At 41.5% G+C, this 15,350-nt stretch overlaps 8 protein-coding genes across 8 annotated transcripts; 5 read left to right on the plus strand and 3 right to left on the minus strand.

Moving 5' to 3' along the window:
* Positions 1-29: 29 nt before the first annotated feature.
* PMI40 (mannose-6-phosphate isomerase PMI40) lies at positions 30-1,395 on the minus strand (the record flags this gene model as incomplete). The annotated part of the gene is made up of 2 exons (XM_003683332.1): positions 30-1,288; positions 1,365-1,395. 2 exons carry the CDS (start codon positions 1,393-1,395, stop codon positions 30-32), a joined length of 1,290 nt encoding a protein of 429 aa, XP_003683380.1.
* Positions 1,396-1,911: 516 nt separating this feature from the next.
* FMP52 (Fmp52p) lies at positions 1,912-2,586 on the plus strand (the record flags this gene model as incomplete). Its single annotated transcript, XM_003683333.1, has 1 exon — positions 1,912-2,586. The coding sequence occupies one exon, from the start codon at positions 1,912-1,914 to the stop codon at positions 2,584-2,586; it is 675 nt and encodes a 224-aa protein (XP_003683381.1).
* A 161-nt stretch (positions 2,587-2,747) lies between these two features.
* On the plus strand, positions 2,748-4,679 carry YND1 (apyrase; the record flags this gene model as incomplete). The annotated part of the gene is made up of 1 exon (XM_003683334.1): positions 2,748-4,679. The coding sequence occupies one exon, from the start codon at positions 2,748-2,750 to the stop codon at positions 4,677-4,679; it is 1,932 nt and encodes a 643-aa protein (XP_003683382.1).
* A 206-nt stretch (positions 4,680-4,885) lies between these two features.
* Positions 4,886-6,421, plus strand: NUG1 (RNA-binding GTPase NUG1; the record flags this gene model as incomplete). The annotated part of the gene is made up of 1 exon (XM_003683335.1): positions 4,886-6,421. One exon carries the CDS (start codon positions 4,886-4,888, stop codon positions 6,419-6,421), a length of 1,536 nt encoding a protein of 511 aa, XP_003683383.1.
* Positions 6,422-6,603: 182 nt separating this feature from the next.
* PAC2 (Pac2p) lies at positions 6,604-8,127 on the plus strand (the record flags this gene model as incomplete). Its single annotated transcript, XM_003683336.1, has 1 exon — positions 6,604-8,127. The coding sequence occupies one exon, from the start codon at positions 6,604-6,606 to the stop codon at positions 8,125-8,127; it is 1,524 nt and encodes a 507-aa protein (XP_003683384.1).
* Positions 8,128-8,157: 30 nt separating this feature from the next.
* On the minus strand, positions 8,158-8,765 carry TMA20 (translation machinery-associated protein 20; the record flags this gene model as incomplete). Its single annotated transcript, XM_003683337.1, has 2 exons — positions 8,158-8,692; positions 8,755-8,765. 2 exons carry the CDS (start codon positions 8,763-8,765, stop codon positions 8,158-8,160), a joined length of 546 nt encoding a protein of 181 aa, XP_003683385.1.
* Positions 8,766-10,305: 1,540 nt separating this feature from the next.
* On the plus strand, positions 10,306-11,412 carry TDEL0H03160 (uncharacterized protein; the record flags this gene model as incomplete). Its single annotated transcript, XM_003683338.1, has 1 exon — positions 10,306-11,412. The coding sequence occupies one exon, from the start codon at positions 10,306-10,308 to the stop codon at positions 11,410-11,412; it is 1,107 nt and encodes a 368-aa protein (XP_003683386.1).
* Positions 11,413-12,204: 792 nt separating this feature from the next.
* Positions 12,205-15,225, minus strand: MPH1 (3'-5' DNA helicase; the record flags this gene model as incomplete). Its single annotated transcript, XM_003683339.1, has 1 exon — positions 12,205-15,225. The coding sequence occupies one exon, from the start codon at positions 15,223-15,225 to the stop codon at positions 12,205-12,207; it is 3,021 nt and encodes a 1,006-aa protein (XP_003683387.1).
* Positions 15,226-15,350: the final 125 nt, after the last annotated feature.

Consider the following 15,350-nt stretch of genomic DNA (forward strand, 5'->3'; position numbering starts at 1 on the left):
TAATAAATAATATCCGATAACGGATTTTATCAGTTGGCTTCAACGAAGGCTCTATAGGTGACAAAGTCAGTGTCGAGAGCTTCCAAATCTACAGCAGTGTTTGGTGCAACGAAGAAGACAAAACCTGGTTCAGCCTTTAACTTGGTTCCCTCACTGCTGATGTAACCATTACCGCTTGTAGTAATCAAAATACTTGGGCCGTCAAGACCCTCGAAATGTCTGGTTCCAGTAGACTCAGCAAAAGTTGTTTGAATGATTGCAAATTCCTCAATCGGTGGATTGAAACAGACAGACCTACCAGCACCGGAAGATTTGGGCACAGCATCTGTTTTCATCTTTTGCTCTTCAACAGGGTCATAAGCATAGGTTAGCATATCGACAAGATTCTTAACGTCCTTGAATTTTGGGGTGAAACCTGCTCTAACAACATTATCGGATGCAGCCATGCATTCGATAATATCACCGTTGATATAAGCATGAGGATCTTTTGCTCTCAAGAAAATGGCTTCACCAGCATTCAATTTGCAATGGTTTAGTAACAAACAACCACAGAACAAACCGACGTCATCAGGGAATTGCTTGTTAAGGTCGATAATCAATTGAGGCAAATCTGGCTTGTTGAAGTCTTCTGGTTTGGTCTCAGCTCTTTTAACCAGTAGACGTGCGTTCTCAGCGATAGTTGGTTCAGAGGCGTTCATAACCTTACCAAACACAGATTGCAGAAGCTTCTTGTTTTCGGAGTCCTCAGAAGAGCCTTTGACAGCATGTGGTTTGATGTTTTTAATGAAAGATTCTGCAATTTCGTCTCCAACAATTGCCTTTAATTCTGGTATACGTTTCAATTCATCTGCAATTTCTTCCAACGGCTTGAAACCGCACAAACCTTCAAAATCGGTCACAGCGATAGCCATCTCGGGTTTGTGGTTGTCATCTGGATAGTTTTTTGGATCCTGGGCACGCAAGATCTTACCTAGCGCCTTATCTGGATGAGCTTGAATGGACAACACTTTCCTGATGGATAGAACCTTGAACAAGAAAGGCAATTCAGTAGTGCTTTGGAATTTTTTAATGACATCTTCACCTAAGAACTCCTTGGGATTACTAGAGATTAAATCTCTCAGAGAAGCTTTGTCGTCGTGGCGGTAGGAAGGCACATTTGTATGCGTGCCCATCCACAATTCAGCATAAGGCTTATCCTCAGCGATCTTAACTGATGGGTCGGAATGTGCGGCATACTTGGCAACAGCAGAAGTTGAACCAAGCTTACCCCAGTCGTATTGTTGGAAACCTGTTCGATTAGGTGTCTTGTTAGTTACTGAGCTCGAGTTTGTCAAATCGTTAAATAAACATCAATGGATTCATACCTGCGTCCAATCTAAACAGTTTATCACTCATATTTGCTTAAAGTTGGTTTAAAATCTTAGACTGACCTATAATTGCGGATTCAAATAATCGTTGTGAACAAACAAGTGAACAAGAAGTTCAATTTTGAAAAGTTACCACGCGCCTTGCTGACGCGAACTTCTCCTTGGCGTGGTTAAGCTCATATTGAAAAACATGAAGAGTATATATGGGTTCTATATCACAATCATGTCATAGGGATTCTCCTTATGTTCTCTCTATTGAGCATCAAATAGTAGATCAGCTTTAAGGTTATCTGAGTTGAGCAACAATTAGAAATTCTTTCATCGTTGACAGCACTTTCTCCTATCGAGTTTAACATTTGACCAGTCGTTACCTCACGAAGGTGAACAAGGATAGACAATCCCTCACCGTAAGCCGTAGTTCCAGCTGTTATTTTTTTATTTTTTGCTCCAATTGCTTTTAGAAGTTCACCGCGATACCTAACATATTTATCAAGTCTCTCTTCCTTCACACACCTCACTACAGTAATTAGAGAATCATCAGACAATGACTACTCTTGTTTTGGGTGCTACAGGACTATGTGGTAAGGCTATTTTGAAATACTGTGAGAATTCACGAGAGTTGGGTGAAATCTGCACTATCACAAGAAGGGCTTTACCCTTTCAATCTACTGCTGTACAAAAAGTCGACAAAGATACGACCAAATGGGGACAGTACATCCCAAACGAACATTTAGAGTTTGTGTTTACTGGGCTTGCCACTACGAGAGGAGCTGCAGGTGGCTTCGATAAACAATACAAGATCGATCATGATTTAAACATAGAGTTGGCTAAAGTGGCAAAGGAAAAGGGCTGTTCTACTTTCGTACTAGTGAGCAGTGGCGGTGCCAAGGAAGACTCTATGTTTGCATACATGAAGATGAAGGGTGAGATTGAGCGGGACATCCTAGCCTTGGGTTTTGATCACACAATAATCCTACGTCCTGGTCCACTTTTAGGTGATAGGTTGACGTCAAAGGGGCTTATCACAGACGTATTCTCCAAGATCGGTTCCTGGATGTACAAAAGTAGGTTCCAGGTCCTAGGTGGCTATCCAGTCTATGGAGATGAAGTTGGTAAGGTCGGAGTCCACCTTGCTTTGAAGGAATCTGCACCAAACGGTAAGAAGGTGCGTATCGTTGAAAGCAAAGAAATTATCGAAATAGCTGAAAGTCTTCGGTAGAAGTTTGGTCGGTGCACATTCTTTTAATAATTTACAGTATGTAGTTTTTTATTCTGGCAGAGACTCGCTTCTGTTAACAATCGCGAAGACCTGCAAATAGCACTGGAGGGTGACAACAGGGTCAAAAGGCCCGGTCGGAACAACGTTATTGACATAATCGGATGGCAGCAGCTAGTGACAATCATTATGGGATTGTGATAGATGCGGGTTCTTCCGGCTCTAGGATTCATATTTTTGAATGGCAAGATCCCGCTGCTTTGAACAATGCAAAAGTGACTGAAGAGCTAAAGCAGTCGGTACCCCAGATCTTCCAGGATAAAGACTGGACCTATAAAGTGACCCCAGGGCTTTCCAAGTATGAAGAGAAGCCACAAAAGGCTTTTTCCAAGCACATAAAACCGCTACTCGAGTATGCCAAGAACATCATTCCTGAGGACAAAGTCAAAGAAACCCCAGTCTTTGTCCAGGCTACCGCTGGGATGAGGTTACTTCCTGCGAAGAAGAGAGATAAGATTCTCGAGGATGTGTGCCACGGTATAAAACATTCGACCGATTTTCTTCTCAGCAACTGTGAATCACAGGTTCAAGTCATCGATGGCGAGACAGAGGGCTTGTACGGATGGATAGGCTTGAACTATTTGTTAGGAAATTTCAATGAGTACGATACTTCAAAAGAAGAGCATTCAACATTCGGTTTCATGGACATGGGCGGTGCCTCAACCCAAATAGCTTTTTCTCCCAGCGACTCTAATGAAATAGCTAAGCATAAAGATGATATGGCCAAAATTACTCTGAGAAGCATCAATGGAGAATCACAGGAGTGGGATGTATTTGTTAGCACTTGGCTAGGATTTGGAGCCAACGAGGCCAGAAGAAGGTATCTTGTTCAACTGATTAACGCTCTTCCGGAAAACTCAAATAAATACGATGATGATGATTACAAAACTCGCGAAATCACGGATCCATGTCTGCCCAAGAATTGCAAGACCGAGTTTGAGTACAAGGATAAGGACTTTAAGTTCGTCGGGTCTGGTGACCAGGAACAATGCCTAAAGTTGATCTATCCGCTGCTTTTAAAGAATCTACCATGTTCAGACGAGCCCTGCCTCTTCAACGGTGTACATGCTCCTCAAATAGATTTTTTTAAGGACAAGTTTGTTGGCACGTCGGAATATTGGTACACTGCGAATGACGTCTTCAATCTTGGTGGGTCATATAACTTTGAAGAGTTTGGAAACCATGTTAAGGAGTTTTGCGATACGGATTGGCAGGAAATTAAAGCCAACAGCAAGCAAGGAATGTACAACTCGATACCAACTTCATTTCTGGCAGATTCTTGCTTCAAAGCGAATTGGGTACTCAACGTGCTGCACGAAGGCTTTGGTCTACCGAGGGCTGGAGTTGACAAGATCGAAGGCGAGGCAGGAAATGGCGACCATCCTTTATTCCAAAGCGCAGTCACTATTCAAGATAGAGAACTTTCATGGACGCTTGGGCGCATCCTCTTATATGCCTCTGCCGGAGTCACAGCTACAAATCCTAAATCAATTGTAGGTATTGAGCCAAGCCCTAATGAGGCATCTATGCTGGATAAAAAGTTTATTCCGGGAGCTATTTTACCTGCTGAGAATCCCACGCTTCCAACCTGGAGTGCTCTCAAATGGATTGTTCCACTATGTCTGATCATGATATGCTTCCTGCTACTACGAAATTTGTCGGTCATCAAGAAATGGAGAAGTGTTCTGGACAACTTCAAACATAAAGCTTCGAGATTCAAGTATTTGAATATTCAAAATGATCCTCAAAGCCAACTAGAAGAAGGATTCTACAATAACGCAGCCGAGAATTTTGGAGACAGCGACCGAGAAGGATTTAAATTCAGAAGTAAGAGTGCCTTCAGCTTGAACTTGAATGAAGGCTCAGCTCAAGAAAGTCCCGGATACCCAATGCGATTTGTGTCTGCATCCGTCGCAAGCAGTCCGACTGTCCCAAAAATGCCGTCTACACCCCCATTGCATCCAACTAAGGCTTTGAGACCTGCATTCTCACTCTCAGACTTCTCCAAGTTCAAGGATGCCAAGTTCAACGACTGAATCATCTTCTTATATCGAGTCTTGAATGTATAACAGTCATTAAAAACGATTTACGTGAAGCCTTCTTCGACCTTTTCACTTTTTATTTACGATTGAAAATTTTTGGCAGGCGATGAGATGAGATGAGATAATAAATATAATAAAAAAATGATTACTAGAGAATCAAAACTATTCCAAGTGAAAGAAAGCCAACATAAATCTTCGCGATGGGTACCAGAAAGCGGACATCCAAGAGAGGGTCTACTCGTATGAGAGAGGGTATAAAGAAGAAAGCTGCGGCCCATAGACGTAAGGAAAGGAAGAATGCTAAGAAAGACCCAACTTGGAAATCAAGAGTCAAGAAAGATCCTGGTATTCCAGCAAACTTTCCATATAAGGCTAGAATTCTAGAAGAGATTGAGATGTCAAAACAACAAGCACTAGAAGAGAAAGAACTGCTAAAACAACAGAAATTGGAGGCTAAAAGGTTGGCTATGGAGCAAGGGGAAGATGTCATGGATGAGGAGATGGAAGATGATGGAAATGGATTGGCCGCTCTAGTTGAGTCTGCTCAAAATGCAGCTGCAGAGTATGAAGGCGCAGATGTTGAAAATGGCGAGGATTTCCAGGAAGTGGTTGAACACGATATAGACTTTTACAGTGGAAGTGGTGAGGATGATTCAGAATTGGAAAAGTCCAGAAAGGCTTACGACAAGATATTCAAGACTGTTGTAGATGCGTCAGATGTCATTCTTTATGTGTTGGATGCCAGAGATCCTGAAGGCACTCGTTCCAGGCAAGTTGAGGAAGCTGTCTTGCAAAGTCAGGGCAAGAGATTAACTCTTATCTTGAACAAAGTGGATCTAGTTCCTCCACATGTCCTGGAACAATGGTTGAACGTGCTGAAGTCCAGTTTCCCAACTATTCCATTGAGATCTGCACCAGGAGCTACTACCAGCACTTCCTTTAACAAAAAACTAACACAAACTGTTACTGCAAGTGCCCTTTTAGAGGCATTGAAGACATATTCCAATAACAGTAATTTGAAAAGATCTATCGTTGTCGGTGTTATTGGTTATCCAAACGTGGGTAAATCCTCAGTGATCAACTCTTTACTATCTCACCGTGGCGGTCACTCGAAGGCTTGCCCTGTCGGTAATCAGGCAGGTGTAACTACTTCTCTAAGAGAAATCAAAGTGGACAACAAGTTAAAGATTCTGGATTCTCCAGGTATCTGTTTCCCCAGTGAAAGTAAGAGAAGAACAAAGGCCGAACAGGAAGCCGAATTGGCTCTACTGAATGCCCTACCTCCAAAATATATCATAGACCCATATCCATCAATCCTGATGTTAGTCAAGCGATTGGCAAAATCTGATGAAATGGTGGAGAGTTTTAAGAGACTATACGAGTTGCCTTCGATCCCAGCTGACGACCCTGACACTTTCACCAAGCATTTCCTAATTCACGTCGCTCGTAAAAGGGGTAGACTAGGGAAAGGTGGTGTGCCCAATTTGGCCAGTGCAGGTTTGTCTGTGCTAAATGACTGGAGGGACGGTAAGATCATGGGCTGGGTCTTACCTAAAGCCTCGAAGGATGCTGGCACAGCACCGCAGACTTTAAGCACGGGTGTTACTCAGGAACCTGCCAAGTCGGAGGGAACCTCCATTGTATCACAATGGTCGAAAGAATTCGATTTGGATGGATTGTTTGCCACTTTGGATAACGCGATCACCGCAGAAAAGGAGCAGAACCAAACCATGTAAAGTGATTGAAAATTGTACGCGAACTGTATTTCATAATTGTATATCATCTTAAGTCGAAATAGGACTATTTACATGTAAGTTTTAATAGTTGGGTGTCTTTGAATGATTCGCGGCTCGCATCGCGAGTCCAAATTTGACAAATTTCGACCTTGATGGGTCTGGGGCATCACCGAAGGTACTCGATGGGGTTTCAAATAGGAGATCGACTGAAGATCGGAGATCACATCTGTACAGTCAAGTTCGTTGGCAAGCTACCAAAGTGGCCAGACTCACATGCTTATGGCGTTGAATGGGATGATCCTAGCCGAGGGAAGAACAGTGGAACATTCCAAGGGCAGTCATACTTTGAGACCTTAAAATTTAATTCCGGATCCTTTTTCAAGGATTCAAGATTAGAAGAGATAGCTAGCAGAGGGGTTTCCTTTTATGAAGCCTATTCCAGGAAGTTCAGAGGATCTGCTGAAGAATTTAACGAGATACGGTTAGGATCAAGAGTAATTGAGGCACCGGGTTTTGAAAAAGTTGAAAACAGGTATCGAAACCGAAACTCTCTGGAGCGTGCAATTTTGGACCATCATGCTGTCAATGATTTTCCTCTCAGCGAAGCACAATGGGAGACCATGCGCGAAGGATGTGTAAAAGTGCGTCATTTGGACTTGTCATATAACCTTCTCTCTGACTTTCATCAAACGTGCGTGTTGTTGACACATTTTGATAACCTTGAATCTGTTGATCTATCACGTAACGTTTTCACAAACGGTTGGGATGTGCTGGATGATTTTATCTTTCCTGGAGTAAGAGAGCTAATAATGACTGGCAATGAACTCGGTATAGAGCCACTTCAAAAGATTATAGGTTGCTTTCCAAATCTTGAAAGTTTAGATCTCAGTTGGAACCAATTAACCAAGCTTAACGAGAAACCGGTTTCTTTCCCGTCCACACTGAAAACTTTAGGACTCAATGGCAATTTCATGACCCACGTACCCACGAGTGTTTCTGATCTTTCTCTTCAGACGTTGCACTTGTCGCATAACCTGTTATCAAATGTCGACCCAATTATCACACCTTCCCTTCGGCATTTAGACTTGTCTTTTAATAAGATAGATGACTGGGAAACGCTGGATCTACTGAATGATAGAATTCCCAAGCTTCTATCGTTGAGAATAAATAACAACCCCATTAGTGCAAACGATCAGCTGGACTCTGTATTTCACATAATGGTCGCAAGATTCCAAGAAATCGAAGTCTTAGATGATTCAATACTTTCGAAGAAAGTGCGAGATGATGCCGAATTGTATTTTGTCTCGAAAGTCATTAAAGGTGAGGTGAATTACAATACGAAGCTTAGGCGATGGAAGACATTACAAAAAAAGTACTCCTTGCAAACAAAAGATGAAAGAATAGAGAAAATAAGCTGGCTAGAGTCTTTGATTATTACTGTTCGGGCAATCGATGAAAATTCAAAAGCCGCAATCGAATGTACTCTTCTCACCAACTTCACCGTTAGACACTCAAAAAAAATCATATGCCGAAAACTGGGCTTAAGTTTATTTGATCACAAGCTTCATTTGGCTATAACCCCTGAGGTCCTGCAAGTAATGAGTTTCGAGTTTAGGCCTATCAGCTCTTATGGCGTTTCAGATAATAGCATAATTTATGTGAAACGAAAGTCATGCACGCAGGATAGTGTGAAGATTTGTTCGTAATTAAAGGTATATGTATAACCTGCTAATGCTCTACTCGACGTTGAAAGTCCATAACGGGTCTCCGAGGTGATGAATCATTTCAACACCATGTCCCTTATTTACAGATTTTATTTCCTCTGTACTCATCATCAGTTTTCCGATAGCCAAGGCACTGTCTTTATTTTCAGCGTTGATCACGACTATTGATTCCTCTTCGAAACCTGGGGCATCTGGAAGTGCGGCACCAGGCGACGTCAGACCAGGACACATGATGTTAGCACCGGAAAGAACAAACTTGATTGCGCCTCTGTCGACTTGAACTGTTGGGTAAGCCGCCGGGAATTTGTGAACCAGTTTAAGCGTTGGGATCAGCTCATCGAATTTTTGGAAAAAAAGCACTTCGCCGTCAACAGCATATAGCTGAATCTTATCCTCACACTTTATCAATTCAATTTGACTTTTCTTGGGAATTAGTTCATCAATGACTTCTTCTAATTGTGGATATTGGTTGACCAATTTGGTCTTTAGAGTTCTTTGAATAGAGGATTTAACCTTTGAACGGGAATGAACGTCGTCCTTTGTGAATCTTTATTCAATTGATTGTTAGTCGTAAATTATAAAAACAGGTGTACTGGGACTTAAACATACTTTCTAAACATTGCCTGGCTCTCGAAGAACTTCTCAATGGATCTTGACTGTCTTCATCTTCAGCTGGATAACTTAAAAACTTCAAGTAATTGCACTTTATTAGATATCATAGTGGACGAGATGCATTATAATAATATACTTAATCATCTAATTGACCTACAACGACCCACTTAGCATCGCATTTCATCGGTTAAGCCTACTTCTGCGTTTTAATGTTTTCTACTATTAAATCCACTGTCTGCTGTTTAATTTTAGATGGTTTCTAGGTATTCTACCTGATGAAAATTTGCAACTTCAAATCAGAATGAATACACCAAGAAAGACTCATTAACTTCAAAATTGGTGGTTAATCTGTTAGCCCCGATCTGGTTTCCAACGATCGGTATGAAATCGTAAAGTCTCTGCAGCCTTTATCGCTTGTCAAAGTGTCACGAAATCCCAATCTGGCGGCGTGCCTTTAGTATTCTGATAATAAAATCCACCATGACTAAATATTCGAGATATAGAAGTGAATTTGGACAGAGATTTCCAAGGTTGTCGTACTTATATTTCGCCCTTAAATTAATCTTCTGCTTATGTTGTTATTTTGACCCTGTATCATCACCCGATATCATCGTTACTACACTCCTCTTCAAGATCGCATATTTCAGAACAATGAACACTCAACCATATTTGAACCATATAGTATCGATCACGCTCATCTGTTTGTAGTACATTGTATGGCTGCTACTGATTGTAATGTTCGTCTACAACCGATGTTTTGCCCTAGATCTTATCATGAGCAACTTTCAGTATTGAAACCTCTCCTCTTTTCAGCAGTACTGACAATTATCGAGATCAATTGCAATATAAGTTTTGATTGAGCTTTGATTGGATTCACTGATTGTCTTTTAAAGTGAATAAAACATATCTTAGTGTGACACAAAAATAAACACGATCAAATAATTAGATGTTACAAACGACACTCACTACAAGCATCAAACCTCTAGTCAGAAATTGACCAGAGCCGCAGAGGAGGAAATTCCAGATTCCGATTTTTGGGATATGATTTCATTCGATTTTATGAGTTTACAACCTAGCCGCCGAGTTCAAGCTAATTTCTGGATATCTTTTGCGGGTTCTCTTACTAGAGCATATAGAATTTGATAGAGGTGTACTAATTAACCGTGATTTGGGAAACCCATTATCGATTACAGCAACCTTTCAAACCATCCCGCCTTTTGCTCAAGAAGTGCGATTCAATCTAAACTGTTCGTGGTAGGAAGAAAGAATTATAGAGAAACTGTCACAAAACCGAAAGGTGAGGTGACACCGTCGATGGGAATGAACACAATTGTGTTCGATTTATTTTGATTGAGTTATTAGATGGCACAAAAGCGATCGAAAGGTATAAATTGGGCTCCAGTTTTCCATTGGTTTATCTCTTCTTTACCTCGATCTCCTCCGCTTTATTGAACTTATTCTTTCACAGGAGATTCAACCTCGAAGTTTCGAACCATATCACACTCTAGTTCAAATCAAAAATCCAATAATACCTCAATTATATCAGAAATGCCAAAAGCTTATTTAGAGAACCCCAACTTCGGACAAAGGCAAGATTCTGAATCGGAACAACAAGGAACGGGGGTTGCACCTTTCAAATTGCAAAATGGAGCTTTTGTCAATGGGAAGTTAGAAAATGCTAGCGGCAAAAGAGAGCACCGCAGAAGAAATCTTTTGAAGACGAAATTAAGTGCTTTGTGGAATAGTAAATTTGAACAACATGAAATCGAAACCACAAAGCCAGAGGACGCCAATCATAAGAGACATCACATCAGATTCTGGAAAAATAGATTCAAAGACCAAAGAAGTGACAGGAGTCAAGGTGACCATAAAAATACACTTTCCAACACAGAGTCTTCGTCGCCTATATCGAATCACAATATCTTCGATACAAGCGCGCTCCTCTTTTCACGGACTTCAACTGAGCGTTCGGAACAGGATTTGGAGTCCCTCATCAACGAAACTTGTACTGTAATTTTCAGGCCGATCGACGGAAACGACGAACATGATCTATGCTCATGTATAGTTGACGACCATTGCAGCTTCAGGTATTCGCCCAGCCCCACGGCACCGCTCAACATATTCGGACCACACTCAAGATCAGCCTCTGAGGCAGCCTCTGGAACATGCATTCAGCATGAAGAGAGCTGTCACGAGAGTTTTTCATTCGCACTCACTCCTACAGCAACTATGGGGATGGGGATGGGGGTAGTCGGCGTGCCGGAGTCCCCTGTCACAACCGACAGCGCTAGTCGGCTAAGTCTACGCAACTCAGCTGATTCAGCCCTTCATGGGGCAGACTCTTTGACACCAGTCGTGCGCAGCCCTACTACGTACAGCCCAGTAGACACAAGATCCCTGGATGACGTGGGAACTGCTAGGGATGTTGATGTTATGGAGGAAGACAGATGGATTGTCAGCAGCCTGAAAGAGTATTGTTCTACTCGTCTTTTCGGAAAAAGTCAAAGGACGAACAGAGACGTCGGTGACTTTCATTCGATACCTAAAACTCTTGCTGGTCAAGAATCCAATCCATTTGATGCAAAACTGTTGACCAGTTCCAGCAGATCGGGTGGATCATTCTTCCACGGATGGCGTCATTTCAAAGACGGATAGTAAAACTGCAAATAGGAAGAAATGGAAGAGTAATAGAGCACATTATCGAAAAGGTTAAATGTTGTTCGTATCTGACCGAAGCTTGCGACAATGAGCAAAAGGGACTGGCCATCTTTTTCGTTCAGTGCTGAGCTACCCACATTTAATCTTTTCAGTAATGTTCTTCTTTCTTCTCAATTCCTTCAGCTGGTGGTGCCAGGTCCTTGACCGTTTATGTCTATAGCGTGGATGTTAGGGGTTGTCCGTTCAAGCTAGTACTTGTCAAACTTCATAGATCGCATCTGTATTCAACGCTGGCGATGCCAGGACTTTTACAAAAAAAACTATTAACATGTATCCATTCCCGCCTTGTGTCCTCACAAAGCTATGTATGGAAAGATGGCAATGATTGCAGCGACATCATATGACGCTGCTGTCCGTTCCCAAATAATTGAAACTTGTCTACCGCTCACTGCAATGAGCTTAATAGACTATTCAAGTTTCATAAAAGAGTCCAAAAAGTCTCTACATAATCATAAGACATTCATAAGGCGAACATCCCATAGTCGATCATGAGAAGAAGGTCAGGTTAAAATTAAATTTCAACCAGCAAAAACACAATCTCGGACGAATCCTCACTGATATGCGTATTTCCCTTGCATAAGGATGGGTTCTTTCAAAAGAACTAAGAAAGGTGTACGAACCAAGAAGAGTTAAAAAGTCTTCGACACTGTTTATATAGTTCGCTCGAAAAGTCGCTTCGTTAAATATCATCATGTACGCAATATCGGTACCTTGTAGTATAAATGCTGCTTAAAAGTCCGAATCAGAGTTTAGTAACTCGTCCAATTCTTTAGAGCTCGTTCTACTAATGCCACTATTTTCTTGACTCGACTGTTTTTTTCTCGTTTTGGCGATGTAGCTGATCTCGTCATTTTCAACAATAACCGAGGTAAGCTGAGCGTCTCCATTAACAATCCCGCTTTGAAGACCGCGAGCAATGCATTTAGTCCTATTCATTTCGATAGTTCTTACTTTTTTGTTATGCCGCAAATCTTCAAATAGACGTTGAATTTTCTGATTGTGATAGCTGTGCGGAATATTGACAATCTTGGTGTAACGCTTGAAATTTGGTATGGTGTCTATGGATACAGTGTGTGCGGCCGAATACTTTCGAAGGAAATATTCACGCTCTTGTATGGTAAGCAGACCATCGTCATCTGTTTGAGAATTTGAATTTGAATTTTGAGTTGGCTCTCTTTTTGGCTTCTTTGTAGTTGCCGATGTTGACACTTCGACTTTCAGTTTTCTTTTGTTCGCTACTGGATTAATGTGCCACCTGTCGTCATCGTCCATCTTTTGACCAAGGCTTATATTTGTGTCACTTGATGTCTTCTCAGGCGAGGGAGGTTCAGACTGCACACCTGTGCCGTAAGTAGAGCCGCCACAGATAGGCAGACGCTCACTATTTGACTTTTTACCAAAAGCGCTATAATCATCATCAAATTCAAGCTTAACGGGGGATGAACCTTCTAGAGGGCTAAGCTCTGCCGGGTCCAGGGAAGGAAGCTCTTTATCGAGAACAACACTTTTCACCTCTTTTTTTCTCGATGTCACCTTTTTCACCAAAGTATTCGCAGTTGCAATACCTGTATTCACATTATCTGGCATGAAAAACTGCTTTTCCTTCTTCGGACCCTTTTTCTTACGCTCCCTCCTCTTGGGTTTCTTACCGAGCATGCATTGCGTAGCATAACGAATAACTTCTTCTGTGTCTTCCATTTCATTTACCACTTGTGCATCTTCGTCGATGTTTATATGCTCCTCACGGCAAATAGGATTGATGTCGGACGGTATGATTCTATCAGACTTCTTGTACTGTAGATTGTTTTGGCAAATCAAATACTGTAACTTCTCATAATCCTTCATGGCCTGCTCAAATTTGAGGGATTCGTTACTACTGAAAAGTAAAACAATTCTACCATCTCTTTTTCTACCAGTTCTGCCCATTCGCTGGATGTTCTTAATGGGACTACTCGTTGTGTCATAGCAAATAATAAGATCAACTTCACCGATATCTAAACCTTCTTCTCCAATAGAAGTACAAACTAGCACATTATATTCTCCATTTTTAAATTTCATAATCACTTCTTTCTGCTGCTTCTGTGTCATACCGTTTAGTTGTGCTTCTTCAGAGCTACCGGTTCGCCGAGTGCCTCTCTCTAATTTAGCCTGGGTCTTCTTCAGCTTTCTGTCTTCTTCCAGTTGCTTCTCTTCTTCCAGCCTTTTGAGTCTATCAGCCTTTTTCCTACCTTTGGGTTGGTTCTTTCTTGCGAAGGTCACTTCATCAAAACCTTCTTTACCTTTCGCTTGGCCAATAAATATGTGAGGTCTTACCTGGTAGGGATGGCCTGGTTCATTCATCGTATCTACACATTTGACAATCTCCAAGGCGCTTTCCCTAAGCTCAGTGAAAATAATCACTCTAGAGTTGGATCCAATATCTGAAAAGAAATCTGCCAGTTCTTCTCTAACATGGTTTAGTTTACCATGTCCCAAAAATTTGGGATTGGATAGAAGCGATTCACATTGTTTCATCATAGTAGTCAAAATAGGATTGTAATAAAATTCAGCCGCGGTCTTGTTCGTCGATTTACCCAGACTATATTTCGTTGTGAATTCCTTATGCTTATCGATAAAATAGTTGTAAAACGTTCTTATCCCGTAGATTTTAATGCGCTTTAACATCTGACCTACATGGTTTAACAGCTGCAAAATAAAGAAATTCCTCCATTTGATACCTTCAGGTATTCCTGGATTTGCTATTATTTTCTGACTTTGTTGCATCGCCTTGAAAGCGTTTATCTGTGATGGATTACAATCCTCATAAATTTTCAATTCAATAGCCTGCGAAAGAACTGGCAGAATAGCTATGCCAATTTGTTCGATTATATCTTCGATCTCAACCGTCGGACTCACTTCAATCTTCGCTCTACTCTTCTTCCTCATATACCTCACAATATCGGCACTTTCCTCCGTTCTTGCTTCTATCTTCGAAATTTCCAGATTATTCACAACTTCTTGCACTCCAATAAGATCGGTTCCAGGTGTAGCTGTCAACGCCAATACCCTATAAGAAGTATTGAACCGACTGACAAACTTGATAATATTAGTGTAGGCATAAGAACCGGTTGCTCGATGGGCTTCATCAATCACAATCGTTATGATGTCCTTGGGATGTAGCACACCTCGCTTCAGGTCATTTTCCATCACCTGCGGTGTGGTAAAGAAGACTCTCTTCTCCTCCCAAATTTCTTCTCTATTCTTTCTCGATTTATCCAGAAGAATTGCAGTCTGATCCTGTGGTATCCCGGTAATACCCAAACAAGCTTTGATCTGTTGTGCAACTAGTGGTCTTGTTGGAGCTGTGAAGATGATCTTCCCCGATTGAGACCACCTAAAGAAATTGAGCATAACAGTGCTCGCTATGAAAGTTTTCCCCATTCCTGTTGGAATCGCACATAATGTATTCTGGAACAGAGCTTTTCGTACAATATCGAACTGATATTCTCTAACCTCGAAATTCGTCGGATACACATAGTGTCCCAATGCATCTTGAACTAACTTGTGGTGAGTTGGTCCAAATGTAACTTCCTGCCTGATTTCTTCGTAGATCGACTTTTGACCTTCAATGGTACGGCCAGTCAAGTCCTTCTGCACCGGCATTGATTTCCGAATGACTGTCTCATGAACAATCCGGTTGACATTATTTCCACAAAGAGACTCTAACTCTTCCTCATTGATATCGTCAAAACTATCATCAGCACCAACCATTACCGTGATATCCACAATTCAGCATTTCCTTTCTTCGATGACCAATATCTGGTCTACTCTCTGTCCTTGCTTAAGTGTTCAGAATCATCTAATTATCAGATGCGTCTCAAGAAACGCGTCTCAAG

Source organism: Torulaspora delbrueckii, chromosome 8 (genome assembly GCF_000243375.1).
Source record: "Torulaspora delbrueckii CBS 1146 chromosome 8, complete genome".
Taxonomy (NCBI): Eukaryota; Fungi; Ascomycota; class Saccharomycetes; order Saccharomycetales; family Saccharomycetaceae; genus Torulaspora; species Torulaspora delbrueckii.